At 41.9% G+C, this 25,138-nt stretch overlaps 1 protein-coding gene across 1 annotated transcript in view; it reads right to left on the reverse strand.

The window, feature by feature from the left end:
- PIGL (phosphatidylinositol glycan anchor biosynthesis class L) overlaps positions 1-23,386 on the reverse strand; it is a gene marked incomplete at its 3' end in the record, with an annotated part of 63,306 nt that extends 39,920 nt beyond the window's left edge. The window contains exons 1-2 of the mRNA XM_082008425.1: positions 23,030-23,386; positions 18,386-18,485 (exon numbers count right to left, since the gene is read on the reverse strand). Of these exons, the coding sequence (XP_081864551.1) occupies positions 18,386-18,485; positions 23,030-23,303 (374 nt within the window). The 5' untranslated portion in view covers positions 23,304-23,386. The remainder of the gene's footprint in view (positions 1-18,385; positions 18,486-23,029) is intronic.
- Positions 23,387-25,138: the final 1,752 nt, after the last annotated feature.

A 25,138-nucleotide genomic window follows, 5' to 3' on the forward strand; every position in this document is an offset into this window, starting at 1 on the left:
AGGCCGCAGTGATCCCTGGCGATGACGCGCGACTTTTCACTTACCAGGAAATCCACAAATGCTGGGATCACTCCCACAGTACAGGAACAGCAAAATTCCTACCTACATCTGCCTGCAGTGCAGGACAGGTTGATTTCAACCCACCCATTTTAAATAAGTGATTGAGTTATTTCTAAAACAACTCTACAGCTAATCATAGAATTTAATTTTTGAAGTTTATTGTACTAAGAAGCATGGAGTGATGTATTTGTCCCCACTAAATGAACTTTTATTCATGGTTTGTGCAATTTTGACTTGAGATGGAAGCTGGAGCTCAAAGTCATTAAAACAGGATTTTATAATTGTTTTCTAACAACAGGGTAAATTATATCAGAATTTCTAGAAATATATGGAAAAGCTTACCAAAACATAGTATTAAAAACTACAGTTAATTGTTGTCTTTGTTTACTGGATCTACTACTTATGGAAATAAAGCAGTTGATCACATGTGCTCTTCAGGCATCTAAAAAATTAGTAGAACAGACTTTCACATCTATTTTTACTCACAGACCACAAGACGGAAAAAAGCTTTCCTCCTTCAGTTTTGAATGAGCTTCTCAACTCTGAATTACCCAGTTTCTGAATTAGGTAAGATAAGACAACTAAAATGGAGTCATTCACTCAGAAAAGTCAGTGCTTAGTCAGACACCTCTATCAATTCAGTGGTTTTACTTTCTCTTAAACATTGGCAGGAAAAAGCATACTGCCTGCCTCTTTAATTTCATGTAAGTTATTTTATTAGACTACTTGAAGCTTAGTTCTTAGTACAGATGGTCATAAACGCACATTAAATTATGTTTTATTTTAAACCACTTAATTTAACATAATAAAATATTAATAATTGCAATAAATTTTTATCCATCCTGCTCCAGTAGCTTTTGGTTTTGCAGTGGAAAATCAGGCTTGCCAGCTAATTCATTCTTAGGATTGATTGCAGTTATTATCATTGTCATAGATTTTTAAAGCCAGCAGAGACCACTGTGGTCATTACTCTCATACGACACGCTATATAACAGCTCAACAGACCTCATCCAACACACCTCTTCCCCATGTTGATCCTCCAGTATCACTATCAAGTCATCTCATGAATAAAAGCAAATAGCTCAAGCATCTTGAACACGCATTATTAGGTCTGTTTTCCACATCTCTCATCATTCCGGTGACTGTTTCCCAAGCATTTTCCAAATGTCAACATCCTTTTGGAAATGTGGATTTTACACCAAGATACTGAACTAGAACAAGAAACTCTCAAACAATATGTGAAGAGGCAATAACATCTCCTTACTCTTACCTGTTATTCCCTTGCTTCCACATTCTGTGTGATAGCTACGGCTCTGGGAGCTGATGTTTAACTGGCTATCTGCAGTTACTCCCTTACTGCTTCTCAGTCTCACTTCATACATCTGTGAATACTTCAATGACTAATTTTTAACAAAGAATGACTGACTTTGTAGTTGACTGAAAATGGCTATATGCATTTGTCGATATAGCCACTTTCCCATAACAGTTTTTGCTATTTATAATTCACTGGGTTGCTAATAGGTTCCCACTTTCAAAAACTGGGAAATACATATGCACAGGTGAAGAGATTGTTCAAGTGACACAGTGCAATATTCATTGAGCCAGGCTTGGCTTAAAACAAAGGGATCTTGGCTCTCATTTCCATGTTCAGGTTACTGAATACACTGCTTCAAGCAAATGAGTGTATAATAACCACTTCAACCCCTTCATCTGTTTAAGTGCAGATGAAGAAGAGGAAACAGCACAAAGATGCAACATCAGCAAATCAGACAGGTACCTACTGCAGCCATCATGTTCATTTTACTGGTACAATAAAGAACTGATACCCTTGCATTTGCCCTCAGGTTCTGCTGAAAGGGCAAAAAGAGCCATTGGTCATTACCTTTCCACTACTGAACCAAAGCATGTGAACTTACTGACATGGATTCAGTATTTGCCCTTGAACTGGTGTGGGCTGCATTTGGCACTCTGCTTTTAGATCAATATATAACCCAGGCGTAATCTTATCTGGCAGGAACAGGGATACTGGGGGAGGGGGAGGAACACAGCCTCTAGAGGTGAGGAGAGCAGCTCTTCTAAATGTTAATGGGTTAAGAATAGAAAGGTCAAATGCCTGTCTTATCAGAAGGCCCCATGTACAAACAGGCACCAAGCTGCAGCAATCAGAGCACAAGCTAGGTATAAATGTCAGGAGTTAGCTACTGTAGCTGTAAACAGCAAGAGCAGAATGGTGGAACTGGGAAACCTCCCAAGACACTTCTGGTTAATACAGGTCACTGGGAAAGTCCAACCGCCAAGACTGGCTGGAGATTACTCACGTATTGCAGCTGCTGTGGAGCCACTGATCACTTGTGAGCTGTGTGAAGGCCCCAGCCAGGGTACTGTGGAAGGATACTGGGAGTGTCAACAGAACGAGCCACTCTGGGAGGGGGTATTGAACACGTTGTATATCAAACATCCTGTGCTGGCTGAGCACTGCTTCAGATAGCTTTTGCAAGAGCATATCCGTTCTTCTGGAATATGGATACAGGAGGATGGAGACAAGAAGTCCTTCCTTACCTCCTTGTAGATACTGAGAGCACTAAACATAGCAGAAGCTGTATGAGGACTCTGTACAGAGGGTCTTCAAGTCTGCTGTATGATACCTCTTTGAGCATAATGCATAAAGGATTGGAATGGAATAAGAGACGAGGCAGCACAGGAAAAAAATTTATCTCACTTAAATACTAATCCATTTTTAGCCCTGTTCTAATTAATCTTCTTATTGGCATCCAAGGAAAGAGGCCAAAAGTTGTATCACATTAGACAGTAGTCTTCTTGCAGATATAAGCAATCAATTTGAAGCAACAACAAAGTGTACCAACGTACTGGTGTGTAGAGTTACTCCGTTGTGAGTAATATCGCATGGGACCTATGTCTACTCTTTACCAGTGCTTTCAGTATGGCACCTTTTGCCTGCAATAAGTTGTCAATAAAATTAATCAACCAACCAATTGCCATTCTCAGAAAAGACCAGCAGTGAGCAGCCATGTTTGAGAAGATTGCTGTTCCCTGTCTCCTGGTACCGGGGTTGCCCCAGGAGATGGCTACCTGGCTTGGGGAAACAGATACAGCATAGCTACCTGGCACGGTTCCCTCCTTATTGCAGGACAAAGAGCACCATTCTTGTCAGCCTGTTCCCAGCTGTAAACAACTATCAATGGATAGGGCTAATTAGTGGTTAAAACACTAAGGAGGAATAATAACTACAAATAAGTCAAGACTAAATATATTTTATCCCACGAAAGGGGTAAACAGGGTTTGTGCTCATAGCTGAGAGATCATATTCTAACCATTAAATAGCTACTTTAATTGGTAAAGATAGGGTTACATTTAAAAACAAAAAAGAAATACACCCGTATGATGCCATTGCCCTCTGCAAGACAATTTTAGTTTAGTGCTTTCATGTTTGTTCCACAAAATGACTACTGTGCAGTTAGCTGGACTGGCCTCTAACCCCAGCCACAGGGGGGAACATCATAACCTACTTAAATTTGCAGGCTGCATCCTTTATGCAGCAGATCTCCAAAATGAGCATAAATGACTTATTTCGTACACCAGCATTACTCGGCATCTGTTTATCCCACAGTCTTCTGCAAGCGTCTGTTCATTCACTGACATACAGGCACTTGCTCTTCTGCATTACCAACCTCATTTTCAGTCTAAAAACTCTCAAATTCATTCATCTGAAAGAGCAAAAATATATGTCAGCAGCCATTTTTCATACACATGGCATTACTGAGTGCTATTAACAGTTGCTGTTTCAACCCAGAAGCTACTGTACTTTCAGTGACAGCTCTGATATGCTAATGGTTTTTAATGGTTTCTGGACTCTTTTGGGGGAGGAAAAGCCCTTACAAAAATGTAGGATTTAATCCTTTTTATTCACAGCAAGAGTGACCAAAGTTACTTATCCTGTGACATCCCAAAAGCTTCACATACATGGCTGTGACAGCTTCAAGAGATAAAATACACATTCTGGAGAGCCATTACAAGACAGAATCTTTTCCATCTTTCACTTCTTGAGCTAAGAGCTTAATTCACCTTAGTTCAATTTAGAGAGTAAGGAATACAACCCAAGTCTTCCAGCAACATAGTAACATTTTCTGAGTTGCTATGAATTTGAATGAAAGAATTCATCATCTCTGAATAAAGCTATGGAGATTCTCCTACAAAACCTTCTCTTTTCATTATGTAGAAGGCAATTTTCAAAATGCTGCCTCAGCTGTTTATTGTGTGTAGGTGTCCACCTGCTACAAGTCCTCTCTGTGCCTCTCACTCTGACATGTGCTGCCGTTTTTTTGGCTCTCAGACACAGATGCCAACAGCGTAAAAGTACAAGGGTATTACAGAAATACTAACTTTCTTCATCCCTGTTTAACATGTTCATATTTCAAGAGATGATTATATGAGCACATTTATTTCAGCTGAGACTGTTTAAAGGTTCAAAGGCATTGGACAACTAAAATGTACAGCCTAACATGACATTAAAAGCAAGTTCAGGAGAGACCATATGCAATTTTCTGACCTGTACGATTTCTATGCTGTGGTCATTTTGAGGCATTTGATATGCTGCTCTTTGGTTTAAACCCTCGAATAGCATCTGAATTTTTACCATAATAAACTTTCTCATCAGACTTCGCATTTTCATTATTCTGCCCATGTAAGCCACAAGGATATTTTTCCTCCCTAACTGTGCAATCTGCAGGGAATGGTTGTGAAACTCCATTATTTCCAGGAATTGCTGGCAACCTACTGCTGTCTGTTCTCCTCAGTATTGCCTGTATTTTCCTTGTTCAGCTTTAAAAGCCAAAATTGGGTTGCAAAAATGTCTGGGTTTCTCGATGCCAGAAGTGAATAAAGACTAGAACAGGACAGAATTAGATGGGTTTATTTTGTTGAAGAGCCATTAACTCACATTAAAGTCCGTAAAACAACAAGAATATAAAACTGGAAATAGATGCTCAGCCTTAAATCCTATTACTCAGAAATTTTTCTAGACGTTACCAATAGCCTTTCTAAGCTCCATCACCCTTACCTGACCCCTGCAATTTTTTTTTAAGTACTTGGATTTTCATTATTCAGTAAAGTCAAAATAATCTGTAAAGAAAGGCAGCCTGAATTCTGCAACGTGCGTGATGGCTGACACAATTTGGTCTTTAATTGGCAGAGGTAACAAACACAGGCATCTATTCTCAGTTACCCAGGAAAAGAATACACTCCAGGCTATATGGTCAAGAAAGCTGGAAGATGTGAAAAAGATTCTGGGTTATCAAAATCTTTCATCAGTCATGATGGTCCAAAAGTTATAATGGAAAACTCCCAATCTAAAGGTTATCTGCAGGACCACACTGTGATCTCAGCCACACATGGCAGTAGCTTCAGAGAAAGCAAGGGAATTACTCCAAATTTACTTTGGCAGGACCAATACCAGAATCTGGACACATCCAAATGAAAACCAAACAATGCTACAGGCTATAAGAATAATTGTAGATGGGGTGTAAGAACAATAAAGATCTCTGTGATTCTGCTGCATTTCAATGACTGAAAAGATTCCAGCCCTATTGTTCCTCCTCTCCAAAATATCCTGGACTTCATTCTGTGTTCCTGAGGCACTCCTGACAGACAGCTCTAAACATGTATCTAACAAACTCACAACTCCCTGAGCTTCTTCAGCTAAATATGCTCTTGCATTCAATTTGGGAGCCATAATGTATGGAGTGATGTCTGAGGCCTGCTTTCTGGGAAGAGGAAATCAACCATACACAATGTCAAGCAAGTTCATTCCTAAATGCAAACCACATTGGGCTGTCGAGCATGATAATAAAAACCTGCTGACCTAGTTTCCTGCAGAACAAAATCCTCTGTCTTCCCTCCTCCTGTGCCAAACCTAAATCAGATCTCCTTCTTGAGAGAAAGAAATTAACCCTTTAACTAGCAAGGAAAACTCTAAATGATCCTTAACACTTATAGAGCATTTCACACCATGAGAATAGCGCGTAAACAGTAATCGGTCCATCCCTACAGCTCTGCAAGAAGGCAGGATTATTAGAGGCTGAAAGTAAAACACAGAGAAAGTCAGAGACATTCGCAGAGTTCAGCAGAGAACTTAAAATTTCTCTTCCTTCAAAAGGATTTTGATGTGTGAAGCTCCGTGCTCTAACCACTTTGCTTGGTAACCCTTCTACATTTGCTCTATGCAAATATAAACCCTTCATTCATGATGTGGCAAAAAAATAACAGCACAGCTCAGCTTTTTGAAAAACTGCATCAAACTGCTCAAGAAAGGACTATTGTTCTTCCCAAATTTTGCAATGTCAACTTGCAAATCCATTTCTGGTAGATGAGAGCTGACTGTATTTGCTCCAAGTGTTTGGCGAAAGCATTCACTTTTAATGGCTTCACTTCCTCAGTGATGCAATATTTCATTTGAAGGGATGCCTGAGGGAACTTCAGAATGGACACAGAATGCAAAAATAACAGGGCATGTCACAACAAACTCAGCCAAGAAAATACAAATGGGAATTCTCTTGCTGTAGGATGCTTCAGAAGGCAGCCCTGGATCATGCTGCTGCAGAGCAGCACCCCACTGCAGTCAGGTAGAAGCATTTGAGGAGCCTGAGATTCTAGGCTGCTGAGAACACCTTTGCTGCTTCACACCGATACTGTCAACTGGAACAGCTTTCAATCATCTGTCAAATAGGGTTTTATTAATGGAAAGAGTAGAGATAACAAATGCTGTGCCTAAATGCTACATGGCTTTACAAGCAGTGTTTTACAATGAGGTGGCCAAAGTGCAACCTGTAAGTGAAATTGCTAACGGAGCTCTGTACTGCAGCCAGAACTTTCACCATCATTTTAAGAAAGACCACCCCACAGTAAATAGTTTTGTCATGCACTGCTCCCTTATGAACTGAGATGGCTTTGCCTATATCCAGACAGTACCCCAGGACCTGAAACTCTCCATCACCACATGCTCCATTGGCATCTGTCTCACAAGGTGAAGCACCCAAGCTCCTGACAAGCTACCAAATAGAAACTTCTGTACAGCAAAGTTCGAGAGCCTCTGCTACACAAAGCAGCCTAGTTTATTAACATACCATTGCAGAAAAGACTGAAACAGAAAAGTGATAACTAATAGGCGTGCTAGCAGTACCATTCTACCTGTGGAGAAGTTACTGTCTCTGTCACTTCGTCAGTCTGCAGGGAACCTGTTAAGAGAGTACAGGCTTACAGAGCAAAGACAGTGCTTAACATAGTGTAGCCTTCAGGGAATTTGAAAGTGAAGAACAAAGAACCTGGATTAGAGAGCTATGCAAAGGTTGTCATAACTATGTCTATTCTTTGGATGCTGCATCTTCACAGGTGAACTCTGTAAAAAGCTTCTGCTCCAGCTTTGAAATGAGGAAGCCAAAAGTCTGAGTTCTCACAGACTTATTACTAACATTGGTCAGGGTTAGAAATGTGATGATGGAAAAAGAGAATTGTATTCATCATATCTGGTCCCTGAGGGGTTATGAGTTGTATATGCTTATTTTATTGACACAAACAAGTTTTAACTTCTATTGTCTTGCAGAGGAAGAGCAGGCTGAATTCAATTCTGGCTCACACATCATCTGCAATTCTAGCCAAATCCCAGCCACACAACTTTTATTACTGGGAGGATGTCAGAGGCAAAAGACACAGCTGGATATTCAGATCCCAGACTGAATTTTGCTGTGCTGGCAGTTAGACAAACCAGCTTTTGATTTGTATGTAAACAGAGCCAATCTGAACTGGAAGGTCATTAAGAGAAAACACATTTTACACAACAGCCATTGTACAGTTGCTTTTCCAACTTTCCCCATACTAACACTTTTTTAAACAAGACTTTGTCTTCTCTTATTGACTGTTTCAATGACAATTTCTGGTCCTACTGAAGTCAATGGCCAACCTCCACTGATTTTGATGGGACCAGAAGGTAGCTCTAAGGAAAGAAATTAAGATGTCCACGATTCTACAGCTCTAGTTCTACCACCTATGTGGAAGAATTGGGTTGATGTGGACCCAAAACATATGTTGTATAAAAACACAGAATTCGTAGTCTATGTCCTCACAAAAATTCCACTGAGTCCTTACAGTGTCTGCAGTCCAAATATAGCTATTCCTATGAAAAATAAAATACTTCGACATGAAAGTAACTAATCAGTCCCCACAAAATGCCCTGCAATTATTTTCAGGGGGAATTTCCTTCACCCCATGGTTCTGTCCTAAAGGCCCCAAGGACACCCTACTTCTGCAGCTGATCAACTCAACCCTTTGAGTCTGCTATAGAAGGGGATGCTTCCCACTCATCCCTCAGGCACTGTATGCACTGCTTCCTGTGTTCTCTTACTAGCTGCCAGCATAGGAGTGCTTTCTGACTTCAACGAGAATTTTGAAAATGAACTCAAGAAATGAGGGTTATATTGCTGGCACTCAGCAAGACAGTATATCGTGGCATTTAAGGTGGTCTGACAGCCTTTGACACTATGCCTTGTAATTGGAAACATTCTGTTCTTAATAAGCCTAATACAGGCCTTGCTCCCAAGGCTCAGATACTGATTATTACATAAATTTTCTAGTGACTGTCTGAACTAGCAAAGTTAGATGAAGGGAACAGGAATAAACCAACAACTGTTTTTAATGTCAGGAGGCCCCAAGACACACTGAAACTTCTTGTCTCCCAGAGACTGAGGCAACTTTGGGAAAGTTACTGCAATTACCTCCATCTAAAGTGTGAGTACAGATACCTACTAGCTGAAGGAGCTACCTAATACATCTAGGATCCTGACCATTAGGAAAAACAGGAATTGAAGTAACTGCCATTCTGCAGACCGAATCCCAAAGGGGAGTTTGACCAAGAGAGGCTGCAAAACCCTTTCCTCCGCTTTCCAGCACAGTAATAAGCTGACATGCAGAAAATGCAAATCCATTGCAGATGCAACTGGATGATGTTTCTAAACCATGTCATAGCCTCAGATCTCACAGCTTTATTTTAACTGGGGCACTCAACATTTTGTACTGTAGCTACAATTAAAATAAGATTATGAGAATACACAAAGAAACCACACAGTTCTTGTGAACAAGGCGTTAACGCCCAATCCGTTATTGTGAGAAGGCTTTTAAGAGTGTTCCCAGTGGAAATAGGAATATATTTTCCCTGAGTAAGCTGGGAGGAATGCAGAGATTCAAAAGCTTAAGCTGAATCCCTGCTAGATTTTATGTTTGTTCCTCCTCTTTGATTAACCTACTGTGACTAATTGATATAGCTGTTACCCTTTTTCCTTCAAGAGTTGACCATTTTCTCTTCTCTGATAAAAGACCTGAGTCTGCCTATAATTAACAGCAAGGCATTTGCAGCTGCAGGTTAAAATGAGTGACTAACAGAGATGTTGCTGGGCTATCAAAGCAGGGAACCTTCTGGGGGCAAAGGGGAAACGCCTGTCATTCTCCATTAGTTCCTCAGGGTGTCTGTTGGCAAAACACTCTGTATTGTTCCACAGTGTGTAACTGGCAAAATCACAGAATCACTAGGTTGGAAAGGACCTTCAAGATCATCAAGTCCAACCATTAATCCAGCACCACCATGTCCCCTAAACCATGTCCTGAAGCGCCACATCCACACGTTTTTTGAACACTTCCAGAGATGGCGACTCCACACCTCCCTGGGCAGCCTGTGCCAATGCCTGACCACTCTCTCGGTGAAGAAATTTTTCCTAATATCCAATCTAAACCTCCCCTGGCGCAACTTGAGGCCATTTCCTCTTGTCCTATCGCTAGTTACTTGGGAGAAGAGACCAACATCCTCGTCACCATAACCCCCTTTCAGGTAGTTGTAGAGAGCGATAAGGTCTCCCCTCAGCCTCCTCTTCTCCAGACTGAACACCCCCAATTCCTTCAGCTGCTCCTCATCAGACTTGTGCTCCAGACCCCTCACCAGCTTCGTTGCCCTTCTCTGGACACGCTCCAGCACCTCAACATCCTTCTTGTAGTGAGGGGCCCAACACTGAACACAGGATTCAAGGTGCGGCCTCACCAGTGCCGAGTACAGGGGCACGATCACTTCCCTACTCCTGCTGGCCACACTATTCCTGATACAGGCCAGGACACCATTGGCCTTCTTGGCCACCTGGGCACACTGCCAGCTCATGTTCAGCTGGCCGTCAACCAGCACCCCCAGGTCCCTTTCTGCCAGGCTGCTCTCTAGCCACTCCTCCCCAAGCCTGTAGCGTTGCATGGGGTTGTTGTGGCCGAAGTGTTGGACCCTGCATGTTTAAAAGGGGGCTCTTGAGTATAACTGTTGAAAATAGCTTTAATCTAATGACTGTATCTACAGCTTACTAGTGTCATGAAGAAAGTCGACTCAAAATATTTTTATATGAAACCCTGAATTTTATACTGGAAACAAGTAAACCCAAAGACACTTCCTTCTGCATGGTCGCAAGTGGTCTAGTTACAGAATTACTCCAGTCAGCATAGCTATTTGTGTTACCAGAAGACAGCAAAGCTGAGCCATGAACCACCTGCAAATTCAGGATGGGTTGTTGAAGCTTTCTGTGCTCCAAAGATGATGATTGTCTTTAACATACGTGGGGCACTTTTAAAAAACTTTAATAAAAGAATAGCAAAAGGCATTTCTGAAGGTACGAACTAAAAAAGAATGAAAAAAATCTGACTTCTAGTGGATTTCCCTGTCTTCATCCCTAGCCAGTTTTCCCAGACTCCTGAAACACAGCTATTCTGCACAGCCTTATTTCTTTTCTTAGTATCAGCTTACCAACACTGATGTTTTTTAAGTTGAAACAAACTTGCATCAGTTTTGGGGGATGGCTATTCTAATATTTCATGTTTTGAGATCAGTATTTCTTAGTTTTTATTCTGCTAAAATAATCTTGAGCATTAAAAGTATAAATCTCAATGCTTAGTTGATTTCATTTCCAGACATTTTGTCCTTTAGCAGTACTCCTTCACTTCACCCTGCATTCATTCAGAGCCCTTGGCTTCTCTGGCCAGACTCTTGCCCTTAATCAAACCCTGCTGTGACTTCACTGATGTGGTTTGACAGGCCTCTGTTGACATCTGAAGGAGAATCCTCGAATGTTTTGAAAAGGACCATTGCTCATTGCTCCACAGAGGTAATCTGGGGGACATGCCCCTTTAGCACTGAAAGGATCATTTTCCCTTTCACCACAGTCCCTTCCCCCTTTTTGTACAGCAAGGAAGTTAATTATGCTAGAAAGCTGAGAAAGGACCTGGTTCACAGAACCCCCAGGGAAAAAAAAAAGGGCAGATTTCCTTATTGAGGAAAATATCTACTTTAGGACAAAATACATAAACCTAACTTACTGCAATACAAGCCTTTGTTTCAGAACACAGCTTTCCTGGAGGGCAGAGAGACATCTCAATCCCCAGTAGAATTTCCTCTTAAATTATTGCATAGAGCAACCCTTATAAAAGCAGAAGCCAGAAGGCAGACTTTGATATAATCTTTTTTCTAAAGTGTTCTGATGTCCTAAAATATCAGCATGAGCTGCCATGTGGTAGGCATTTTGGAAAAATTATCTGTTTATTTTGAAATGTAAATAAAAATAGGTGGCCAAATATTTTATTGTCTTCTCAGAAAGAAAACAATTTAATTTTCAAGAATTATACTACACAGAAGTGAAATTTGGCTGCAGTGATTACATAAACATCAAGGTACCCACCTGACTGACAAAGGCTTCATGCCGTCTTGTAATGGTAAAGTGTGTTATTATTCAGGATGATTGTGAGTATGTTTGATTCAAAAGATGTAGGTTGATTTCCCTGTAATACACACTGAATGTGTGACTAATTTACATCTAATACTTTCTAGTCCCACATATGCCATTCTTAATTAAAGAAAACTCTGGGAAAAATAAAGACCTTTACAGCATTGCTGGAGTAAGAAAGATGAAGAGAATCCCATAACTCACTACTGAAATATGCAGCTCTTGTAGACTAAAGCATGGCAGCAATTTTAATCAGCACATAGATCAGCTCTTTAGAATTAGCAATAAAATGTCAAACTATAATACTATGAGGAACTTAGGAAGACAAAATGTAACTAACACAATTATTTCAGCAGAATTAAAACTATTAAATACTGATCCCAAAATAAGAAGTATGAGAACAGGGAAAGAAGAAACATGATGGAATGGTACCACCGTTCTGATCAGAAGCACATAAGTAAGATAAATACATTTCAAAAAAATCCCATTCAGCAAGATGACACAGGTCTGCAAATGAGTGAGTTAGAAACTGGTATGAAATCACTGATAGCTTTGCCACCAGACTTAGTCGACTGAGGCCAGGATTTTATCTCTGCACTTCTCCTGGTGCCCTCAGTTTTCAGGCAGGATTTCTGAACAGCAGTACATATTCTTACTATATAGCTGCATCTCCAGCTTTCATGCACTCAGAATCCTGCATTCAAATCAATAAAGCCATCAACAAACCACCTAAGTACAGTAAAACCGAACTGGATCAATGGGATATACTTCTTAACTGTCTGTATATAGGTTTCAAAAAAGGTTCAAATTTCTAGTTACATATTTCATTCTCTGAAGGATCCGAGTGCTTTTATATCTTTCTGATCATCACAATCAGACACACACACTATTTATTTAAGGATATATTTTTCCCATGACCAGACAGACTCACTTGTCCGACACAGGCAGCTCGTGGAAGGAAGTTTGCTAGAAGTTAAGCATGAGGAAGTGCAATAAAGCCTATTTACCTTGTAGGAGGAAAAAACAAGCCCAACAGCAAATTATTATATGAAAAAAAGAAAAAAAAAGAATTTGAGCCTCCCTGCAGCCTCATAAAAAATTTGCAGATAGCCTGTGATTCTGCATGGGCAGATGTCCTCTCTCCTGTGCATTGTCCTGATTAGGACCCTTTTAGACTTAAGTGAAATAACAGTAATAAAAAAGCAAATGGAGTGCAATTTTCATGGAAACTTGGAAACAGATGTAACATTATTTGCAGTAAGTCTTTGTACTGTGAATGGAAAATTTTCTAGTTTACACAAATCTCGGCTATTATTTTCTTGGCAGTGCAAACTTGGGCCAAATACTTTCTGTCATATTAAAGATGCAATTAGCCAGTTTTACTTTCTGTCCAGTACAACTGTGCACAAAAGCTTCAGAAGCTGCACTAAAACACCTGATATTTATCTTTCTATGAACCCAAAACAGATATTAGAAAAAAAGAATAATTTGGACAGATATTAGAAAAAAAGAATAATTTGGACAGATATTAGAAAAAAAGAATAATTTAGACTTCCTTTTTGCTTGTTCTCTTCAGAAAGTGAAAACAGCTTAGAAAACATCTCCTGTTTACGTGTAATGTTACAGACCAGTAGACAGCCAAAGCATTGGCAGATGTGCCCAATGTTAATGGGAGCTTAACTAACTCTTAATATTAGATCAATTAGATACTAACTCCCGGTTTTCCATACACCATGAGAGAAAGCTTTCTAGCTCAGGAGCATTTAGTCATAGATTAATTACTTACAGGTAGCTTTCTTAGCTCTAAGTAAATTCCCGACAAAGTACATTTACAAGTCCAAAAGCATGGCAATGTCTTGTGACCTGATAATTGCCTTTAGAGACTAGAGCACCTTCATCTCACTATGTTCTCAAGACCAGACAACCAAGAAAACGTGCACCAGTGCCACATCAAACAGCACTCAAAGCAGCTCTTACATGCACATTTTTTCTTTTCACAGTGCTACTGAAGCACTCTTTTCTGCATATTCTAAAGAGAAGGGAAAACATCTCTGTGTTCTATGATAATGCAGGACTTGCTTTTTACTTGTTTACAAGCTCTCCTCTTGCTAAGCTGAACCTTGTTTTTGCCACACATCTCAAGTGCAAATCAGTTACTCAGACTTGTTCTCCTCATGATGGAGAGAGTTCTGCCCTGCTCTGCAAGTACTCATGTCCTTTAAGTGGATCATTTGCCCATACATTACCAGAGCAATTTAAACTTTAAGCTAAATGTGGCAATAAAGTCTAATGCATGCCTAAAGAACAACAGAACTTCTAGTGAAAATGGATGTCCCTTTTTGTTTGCAGTGCAGCCAAATGCTTTGTAAATTAGACCCTTCTGCCACCACATAAATATCCACCATCTGATTTACCAACTATTTTAGACAGATCATTGCAGCAGATTTGTCAGTGGAGTTAGTCTGTGTTTGCATTAGAGGTATCTATACCACTCATATTTTAGCTATGCTCATTTTACCTTCACTGCAGATCTGTAGAACTATACCAGTCTTTGTGAAAATTAAGCTGGTATCATGGCACAGTAGATAAAACAAATTATCTCTCAACTTTACAGCTACAAAAAGTCCATTGTTGCAGCACATAAGACGATAAAAATGTACCAAAAGCACAGCGTTCACATGACCATTTACATCATTAATGAACTGACTTTTATCTTACATGAGTTTCAGACTCCACTCTCTTGCTACTCCTCCCTCACCCAGCAGCAGGAGTAATTGTGACAATACAGAAATTACCTTTGAACAATACAAGTCCTCGTTCTGAGCTGGGCTGCTCCAAATATTAAGCCTAGTGTGGGAATGGTAACAAAAGCCAATTGTAAAATTTTTCGCTCTTAAAAGCAGCTGTTCAGTTGGTATAGTGTTGGAGCTATGATGATTACATGACACCTCGGGGGACACCTCTGCAACTCTGGTGCCCGACCTGCACTTTTCACAGGTAGGTAGAGTCCAGTGCCCTAATCTAATTGTTTGGAAAAGGCTGTCTGCATGCCCAGCTGTTCACCTACAGTAAATGGGTGCTGCATGGTAATGCATGGCCCTTTTCACTCCTGGACACGCCCTCTACAGCAAAGAACTTTTCTGCAGGAGATTCATGTGGGCTTCCAATCTCTAGGGCTGAGAGACTGCATAGAGAGAAATGTGGGTACAGTTTGGGACCATATTTGTACAGAAGATTTGAGTTGTCTTTAACTGAGGTAAGAAACACAGTAACAACATCAAACACCTGCTGAAGAATCAGTGCAAAGCAGTTGTCTGGTGAAGATTGAACTAGTCCTGCCCTAGGAATCCTGGCTATACTTAAGAGAGTCACTGTTTAAGGCAAGGAACTGTTTAATAAGGAACTGGTCTTTAACACAGATTTCATCATGGGCTGATTGACTGAAGCTTTCTCTGTACAAGTTCACACACAATTCAAAATGTCACATTGATTTTATACCTGCCTGGCCAAGTGAGATTACAGAGCAAGTCAATCACCTTGCTTTTCAGATCTATTTCCCCTTTTACATCTTGAAAATTCTACTCACTCACTTGTGGATCATGCAAAGAAAGAGGAAGCAGCATGACTCAGCTCCACGCTACAATGGCTGGAGCAGATCCAGACCTAGCAATCCTTCGGGCTTTCCTTACCAAAATACAAGTCTGCAGCTTGGATAATATAAAGCATCCAGTGTTTGTATAAGAAATGTTAGATGGGCAGCATGCCAGCTGCAGTCCTTAAGCAATGTGCTAGTTCTTTACATTGATGGAAAATTATCTTCTGAAGAATCACAGAATCACTAGGTTGGAAAGGACCTTCAAGATCATCAAGTCCAACCATTAATCCAGCACCACCATGTCCCCTAAACCATGTCCTGAAGCGCCACATCCACACGTTTTTTGAACACTTCCAGAGATGGTGACTCCACCACCTCCCTGGGCAGCCTGTTCCAATGCCTGACCACCCTCTCAGTGAAGAAATTTTTCCTAATATCCAAACTAAACGTCCCCTGGCGCAACTTGAGGCCATTTCCTCTTGTCCTATCACTAGTTACTTGGGAGAAGAGACCAACACCCTCGTCGCCACAACCCCCTTTCAGGTAGTTGTAGAGAGCGATAAGGTCTCCTCTCAGCCTCCTCTTCTCCAGACTAAACAACCCCAGTTCCTTCAGCTGCTCCTCATCAGACTTGTGCTCCAGACCCCTCACCAGCTTCGTTGCCCTTCTCTGGACACGCTCCAGCACCTCAACATCCTTCTTGTAGTGAGGGGCCCAACACTGAACACAGGATTCAAGGTGCGGCCTCACCAGTGCCGAGTACAGGGGCACAATCACTTCCCTACTCCTGCTGGCCACACTATTCCTGATACAGGCCAAAAGGCTCTGATCTTAAACAGTGCCTCCAGAATACAAAATGCTACAGAGGAACAGCCTCCTGAACTGTATTCTGTAGACATTAATTTACATGGAAATCTAGCAGTAAATAACATCTAAATTTAGAAAGTTTCACATCATGCCATACTGGCAAATATTTTTGTATAATCTGTAAATTACAGAAGTCATAACAGAGGCATAGGAAAGCTACTGACTTTAAGGAATCCAGGAACTTTGAGTAAGTTTCAGGAACCCTGAGTCCCAGTGCTTTGTCTAAATCACTGGAAAATAGTAATCTAAAAAGTACCTACTCTAAAAATTCAGCGTCATCTAGAAATTATTCCTGATCCTCTACCATTCTGCTAACATCTCATCCACAGATGTTTTCCATAAAGAGCATCCACATGGTCAGTTATTGTAGAGTAAATAATGCACTGTAAACACACTTAACTTCACTGTGTAAACAAGCTCTGAGCAAAATTCAGCAAGAACTTCACTTCAGTATACCTCCTGAATGCACAACAAAGTGATTTGATGGTTATCTCATAGCAATCTAACCTCAGAGATAAAGACCTGAAATCAAAACCTGTTTCTTAGAACAATGCTGTACATCCTAGTCCATGCACAGAAGCTCTGGGTGATGGGATGGATCTGTCTTTTCAGACACTACATTCACTGGAGGAAATCATGTATCAGTCATTACTTACATAAATATGTGTAATACAGATAATGAAAGTAATACAGAGGCATGATCCAAGCTATTTCTCTGAAATGGCCCTCACTTTCCTACAGAGCAAACCAAAGTATTACTTGCAAAAAGCAGTCTCCTCTGGATTGTGTACCCTAGGGAATGCCTGAGCAGTACCAGGAAACTTGCAACACGTACTGACCAACCTCACACCAAGTTAGAGGATGAAAGGACAGCAGGCGTCTGGGCTCTGTGTTAATTTCAAAAGATGGTTCATTGAGCAGACTTCATGCTTAGCAAAGCTCAGCAGTTTTTTTCCTTATCCCTCCCCAAAATGTTTTGGGCATTATCATATGATTGTACGACAAAACTTGAAGTTATCCAAAACCAGTTCATGAGAAGTGAACGGAAACATCTCTTTTCATTCCAAAGGAAAAACAGCTCTTATGCTGTTTTCCTAAGTGAGCTGAAAACTTGGAGAGAAACCTAAAGCTAAAAAAAGCAAAGAACTCAAGAAGATTCATATTCTGGACTGTGGCTTCTGTTGCCTTAGCTCAAGGGAAAATATGTTCATGGGAAAAGGGCCTGCCTGGAGCCAGGTTTTTTTCAACTCGGACTCTTCTAGTTGGCGTGACTTTAAATCAACATGTTGCTATTAAAGTTACTTCTTCATAAACAAAAATGCGTACCTTGTTTCCTAGCAATCAGTAGCTAGTTCAGCTCCTATCAACCCTAGATAGACAGTGATTGGGCAATTTAAAAGGCCTTTACAATGTTAGTTCTGAGTTTCACTGATTAAAAGTGTTAAATCACCTTCCCAGAAGACAGTTCCTGAATTAATCCCAAAACAAAGAAGTGTCAGCTTTATCACTTACCTTTGTATCTACACACAGCTGAAGAAAACAACGTCACACCTTATAAAAAAGGAAATCTTCTATGGCTTAATTTGAAAGAATCTTACTGTCATGTTATTATGGACTGCAATTCACTTTTGTCTTTAGCCAGGACTAAACCAGATTATAAATATAATAGAATTCCACACTAACCCTGTAAAGACCAGCCTACAGAAAAACCTGCCATGGGCAATTCAGAGAATTTCTAATTGTGTAACACTGCAACAAGTGTAACAAGATGTGACCAAGCTGCCCAACCACACTGTGCCAGACCCCAACAAGTATGGTTATCATTATTCTGAATGTTGTATTAATAGAGCTTAACCTAGGGATTATGATCCCCATTATACACTTGAATTTTCTTCTGCATGAAGAATTAACAAAAATATCTAATACGGTCTTTTTTTGAGATTCCTCAAGACTTTTTAGAGTGACACAGTATGCTTTCACTGAACGTTAAAGTGAACTTCACCCCCTATTTAAAAACTGCAATGAAACTATGTTATAAATGAAAACTGGTTACCTGTGATCAATGACTGTAACACTGGAAGCAGGAATCCCCAGAAGAAAACAACTCTGTTCCAGCTCTTTCTTACGAATCTCTCCTTGATTGTAATAATTTCCTGAAAATAGCAAACACAGCAACACTGTCTTAGTTCAGGTTCGCTTGGAATTAATTCCTCTTGTCTTTCTCAAAGCATTAAGTGTGAGCATCACACATTAAATAGAAGGGCATCATTTGAGGAAGAGATAGATTGCAGGGGACAAACTCCATAGCTTTTACCTGATCAATACTCAGCTTAGCTCAGGGTAAAATGCTGAGGAAAAGTTCTGCCCACCTTGACTACATTCCTCATGATTATGCCCTGAGCGTGGCTGGCAGCCATTCACGAACTTATTTGGCAAGGACATCAGAAATTGCCATGTCTAATCAGTTCAGTGATCCAAACAACCTAGTATCTTCATCCTATGCGTGGTGAAAGTTAAATGCTTCTGCCAAAGACATAGGAGGTCTTCCAAACAGCAATTCTGGAATAACCTGCTTGGGAAACTGCTTCCAACCACCTGTTTGATCAGCAAATGTATTATTCCTTGAAACATCACAATTTCTAGCTCTTCCAAGTTTTTTGTTTGGGCTTTTTGTTTTATTTTCGTATATGCCTAATCCACTTCTGAACATTGCTAAATTTTGGTGAATTCCATAGGCTGACCATGATTTGTAGGGAAAAAAAAGTGTCTTCTAGTATGCATATACATGAACTAACTGCTTATACATTTTCTGAATGGGGGTCACCAATATACTACAAACCAGTTGAGCAAGATCTTTTCATAAACACAGGAGAAACTGCCTTTGCAGTGAGGCGACTAAAAGTTGTTACCACCGGCAAATTTCCGGATTGTGAAAGAGGTTAGTGGGATCTTAGTCCACTTTTTAAAAAGGAAGTATTCACAACAAATCAGTAATAATTAATCTCCTTAGGAAGGGCCAAAGAGTCATTCCTTCTTCACTATTAGACACGCTGACATGAACTCCTGTACTCTTAGGAGCAGATCCACAGAGCCAAGCTGAACAGCAAGTCCAAAGTACTTGGAACAAGAATTGTTGAGATAACACATGGAAAGCCTGTCCCACGGGGTATTCTTTAAGTGATTAAAACTTATAGTATATTCTGGGCCACTTCTAATGAGCAGTAATTGTCATATAACACTAGGACACTGCAAAAGAATACAAAAGTGATGGAACTAAAAGTATTTGAAGACATGAGGAATTCCATTGTAACAATCTCTGTTTTGAGACAAAGATTTCTCGGAATTCTGCATCATTCACAGAGGAAATTCAGGCAGAAACTAATATGGCAAGATTGCAAAGAACTTATAGAACCAAAAGAAGAGAGAAAACCTAATTTAGATATGGCATTTGGGAAAAGTTACAACAGACTGGGACCAACAACTAGCAGGGAAATGGGATCCATTATCTTAAAACACTGCCTCCGTCTTCACTTAATTATTTTCTTCTCATCTTGCCCTAACATTGCCTTATTTTTTCTTGGCATCAGCCATGAAAAATCCATGCCAGAACCGCAATGGCCCCTTCCAGAATGTTACCCTGTGCAGGGCAATACTTGCAAGCCAATTTTAACTTTGAAGCAATAAAATGAAAAAAATACAGCTGAGTACTAATGTATGATTCAAGTCCGTAGTCAGCTGTCTTGAATTACACTAAAATTTTTTATTGTTGTGGGTGTGAGTCATCTAAATCTAGCATTTCTCTCGAGCAGTGTTGCAATCTGAGCCATCACTAGCAACCTTTGTAAAATTTTCAGAGAGGGAAAGAGTAACTAGAAAAAAAAACCCCTCTTCTTGCAGACTGTGAGTGAATGGTTTTAGGAGACTATGACAATGGTTATCTGTGGGTTTGCCGAGGAACACATCAGCTTGCTAGTCTGAAGCTTAGATTGCAAGTTCCAGCTTCATCAAAATTAATTTGTGTGCACCTTCACTAGACAGATTACATGTGTGCAGAGGAACTTATTTGAGACTAGTTTTTTGCAAGGCCATTAACAACAGTAGTGTTTCAAGATAACATATCCTTTGCAATGCAGTGTAATAGCTGACTGCAGGTGATGTTTTATCCAAATAGTACCACTGTTTGCAAAATACCTAACTTCTACTGAACTCAAAGGAACAGATCCATGTTCCACAGCTTGAGAAATGTGTCAGGACATCAGGAATATATAAATGCTAACAAGAAAAAATGGGCAGCTATTGAGAGCATAAACAGCTGAATAGCTGATGCTGCTGGACATTATCCATGAAGCACTCACAATAGAGAGTCAGTTACTACAGAGAGCAAAGCACGTTTATACTGAGTTATTATTTCAACTGAAGATTATTCAGTGTGGAAAAGACTGATTTTTTTTCCCCGCAGTGCTATAATTCTAATTAATTTCTAAGTCATTTTGATTGATAACTAAAAACTGCAAGTATGATGGTTTCCAAGTACTGATTTTGCCTCAGTGTTACGACTTGCAGTCTTTGATCAATTCATTTATCATCAATCATATAAACAATGAGAGAATGAACCATCTGAACTGCCCAAAAGACTAGTAAGAGGCACAGAAAAATCTATGAGCTCAGTGAATGTACGCTCCTATATGGGCTGCTAGTCCTGTTATGAAGACATGCAAGAAAGTACATGGCGGTGTCAAACATACTGAATGTTTCATGTCACTGTATCATGAGTAAAGAAAAAGAAAATTTAACAAAATAAACAGAAACACAACACTTCTTTGGAAAGTTCTCTAATAGCAGGAGAGTATTAATCCCCAAAACTGAAATGGCAGAGTTGCACTTTAGTAATCTCTCCGTAGCTGTGAAAAAGCCAAATGGTATCCGCAGACCTTTGTCCCTCAGCAAAGACAACTGAAAGCTCTGCACTAAATCTTGAATGGGAGGTATAGAGTGATCAGTAAAGCCATTACACTGCTGGACTTCAACAATAGCTTAATCTCTGTCTTCTCACCTAGATGGTGTTATGACAAAAAGCTTTGAGAACAAAGAACAGAAAAGTTGGCAGTGAACTAGCTGGAGCTTTCAAAAACAGAGAGGGCCCTTTTCCCACATGTAAGTACCTGTCAGTGTAAATGTTTGTAGCCTAAGATACTCTTCTCAACAAACATAAAAAAAAAAAATTTCGTTTTCACCACAGGCTCGTGAGTTCTGGTATAGCAGTATGGTCTGAAAGATCAATTAAAATGAGGTTGTTTCTTATGCACAAAAAACTGAACAATGTAATAACTGATAAGGTATCAGTTCTGCAGAAAAAAAATTTTGGAGCTTTAGTAGGTCACAAGAAGAACAAAAGACAAGAGTGTCACGTGCCATGAAAAATTCTTGTCCTGGGAAACACTGCAGTCTGAGAGAATCTTTCCGTTCTATTCAATCCCAGAAAGGCCTCAGTGGGAGTACTGCTTCCAGTTTTTGATCACTTCCAAAAAGATCCAAACCAACTGTAAGAATCCAAAGGAGAGTGATAAGAATGATCAGAGGTTTAGAAAACATGATCTATGAGGAAAGATTACAAGAAATGGGATTGTTTAGTCTGGAGACGATAAGACAAGAGAGGCAGATAACAGCGTTAAAATATGTACATTGCTACAAAGGGATACTCTGACTTCCATGTTCATGGCAGATAGGCAAAATAAACAAACAAGCTTAAATTACACCAATGATTCAGGAAAAAGTGATTTGAAGAAAAGCTAATGCAGCACTGACACAGACCGCACAGGCTGAGGATCCTCCCTAGAGGTTCTTAAGAACAAACTAGACATTTGTCTGCAGCAAATGAAGACACATTGATGCTGCCTTTGGGTCGACTGATGGACAACATGACCTCAGCTTCCCTTCAGGCCTATTTTTCTGTGATTGGATTGTTATGCAACTGCTATTTTTAGATGTGTTACAGCGAATGTATCATGATGACATTAAAACTGGATCATCCAAGCAAGTCCTCTACAAGACAGAATTATGAGATGCAGAAAGGCTGTGCTAAACAGCACCTTTTTACAACTTACTGACACTTCCACACAGTTCGAAAGCACCTCAGTGCTGCAATATGAGATTGGATTGTGAAACCTCTGCAGGAGGTTCAGATACAGAGGGAGATTTTGTAACCGACAGTAGCTGCAGAAACTCTGCAGAAAGCAACATTCTGACCAAAGTCGCCCATGCGCGGCGGCTCTCCAGGGAGAGCAGGATGTTACAACAGTGTGCTTCGACCCAGAACCATGCCATCGAACTGCAGGTGGATGGCAAAGCACCTCGTCCACTGCACAGGTAGTTCACAGCAGTGCCACATGATCAGCACAGGCCTAGAGGACCGCAAGGTTCAGCAGAGCAATGACATCGTGTGTGGCATCACAGTGACATCACATGCAACGTCACAGCAGAGCGGGGGTCGCCCCCACAGCGCAACTACCGCTCGCTGCTCCAAGGCGCTGCCACGTCGTCACAGCCCGGAGCTGGCGTCACAGCACGAGGCCACACATGGCAGGAGACCATGGCGGCCTTCCCATTACGTCACGGGCGGGAAGCCCAGCCTCTAGGGGCGGCCGCAGCGGCACCTTGAGGGTGGGTGCCCCGCCGTTCCCGGCGCGTCCTCCCTCACCTGCGGAGCAGCACAGCACCGCGGCGCGGGCGCCGACCCTGCCCAAGCCGAGCACCGTGGGGGCGAAGAACATCGCTTCGTCATCAGGGTGCGCCGTCACAAGCAACGCGCGGACGCCATCTGCCCGCGCCGCCGCCCTTCCCCTCAGGGAGGCGCCAGCGCCGTCGGCCGCGTAACGGCGCCGCAGACGGCGCGCGCCACCGAGCAGCAGCGCGAGCAGCAGCGCCAGCAGCGCCAGCACCGCCAGCCCCCAGCCCCATGGCCCAGCTGACATAGCGACGGGCACCGCGACCCTTCCGCGCTGCTCCGTCAGGAAACGGGAGGGGCGGCAGGAAGGTTCCGGGCCACGAAAAGGTTCCCCACACACCCCTCCCCTCTCTTCCCCGCCTCGGGGCGGGGCCGCTTGGCCGCAGCCACGGGAACGTGCCCCGGCTCTGCCGCCCCAGGGCTGCCCGGGAGGAGGGGCACACCGGGACGCCTCTTGCCGCGCCACCCTCGCCAGGCTTGGCAGGGTCCCAGCCGGGGAGCGGGGTCCCGCCGGCGGGGCTTGAACGCGGGCCGTTTCCATGGGGAGAACCTTCATTGCCCGGGCCTTGCAGTGCAGCAGGTGACCCTGCTGGTACGTTAAGAAATAATAACTAAGAGTGATCAAAGTTGAGCTTTTCAGCGTGTAGTACCTTTTATCCCTGCGCTGTACTACTGTGGAAGAGACGTGGGTTAAGGGAAACCTCAAATGCAGGGCAGGAGGAGCTTATCTTCAGACATGTTCTGCTATCTGCAAATCTGCTGGCTATCCCGAGTGTGGCTGCGAGGGGGAAAAAAAACCCCCAACGTTTGGATACGTCTTAGAAGTGAAGTCAACCATTGGAGAAGGCTGCAGACCAAAAGGAGACAGGAAGTAGTAAAATAAACATGAAGAAGCCAATAGGATACACGATGGCTTGGAAACTTTGCTTTTCAAGACAAACAGGCAATATGGAAGACAAGTGTGTTAGTTCAGCAACAGTGATGTTAGCTCGGGAGGTTTAAAGAATAAAATAGGGAAAGCAACTCAGAGGAATTCAATATCTGAAGAGCAGCTAAGACCTCACAAAAAAGTATGCATGTCTTCACAGACTTTTGTTTGGACACTTTTAACTTCCAGGTGAATAGAGGTAGTCATCGGCATGTGTTGGGATTAAAGACTGCAAACACTTCAGCCTGGAGATGTGTCATGTCACCTTAAAAGTAGCACTTAACTGAGTGGAACTCAGCTACTGTAATAACTACATATTTAGTACAATACATATTTTATAAGTAACCCTCTTTGCAACAGGGTGAGTGCCTGCGTTATTAGTCTGAGTAAATAATTGCGTGGACACACATCCTGCAAATGTGCGATACGTCTTCTTGTATTTAATAGAAATTGTAACACCAATGAGGTAATTTAATCTTGTTTAATGGTATCTTTTTTTTTCCCCATAGTAAACCTGGTAAGAGATTCATTTGTGGTCTTAGAACACCTAGAAGTACATATTTGCAGGTAAAACACCATGCAGATTTTAAATACCTTATTGAAAAATCAGGGAACAATTTACATATTCTTCATTCGGGGGGATGCAGGGGGAATAAAAAGACATTTGAGATTTTAAACCTCTCTCACGCGTTTCAGAAGTCGTTCGTCGCTAGAAGCACGGTCAGTGACAGCGCAGGAGCCCGTCGGGCCCCGGCGGAGGTGCGGCAGCCCGGGGGGCGGGAGGGGCACGGCGGGGGCCGGCCACCCCTCGGGCGATGCTCCGGGCCCGGGACGGGTTCCCGCCCCTCCGCTCTGAGGCGCCCGCGGCTCCAGAGGCCCCATTCATTGGCACCGCCGCGGCCTGCTGGCTCCACGGGTGCCCTCCGCGCCGGGCCCGTTATCAATTATTATAAACTTGTATCGATTTGCCCGTAATGCGGCGGGGGAGAGCGAGGCGCTGTGGTTCTCCCGCGTTCCTACCCCTTCGGTCAGTAACACCACTGACAGAGCCGCCGGGCCGAGCCCCTCAGCAGCGCCCACCGGCAGCCGCTGCCGGGGGTAACGGGCCCCCGCTCGCCTCATGGCGGCCACCACCCCCAGCCCCCTCAGCGGGG

The sequence above is a fragment of the Phaethon aethereus genome (assembly GCF_964289735.1).
Source record: "Phaethon aethereus genome assembly, chromosome: 19".
NCBI classification, from domain to species: domain Eukaryota; kingdom Metazoa; phylum Chordata; class Aves; order Phaethontiformes; family Phaethontidae; genus Phaethon; species Phaethon aethereus.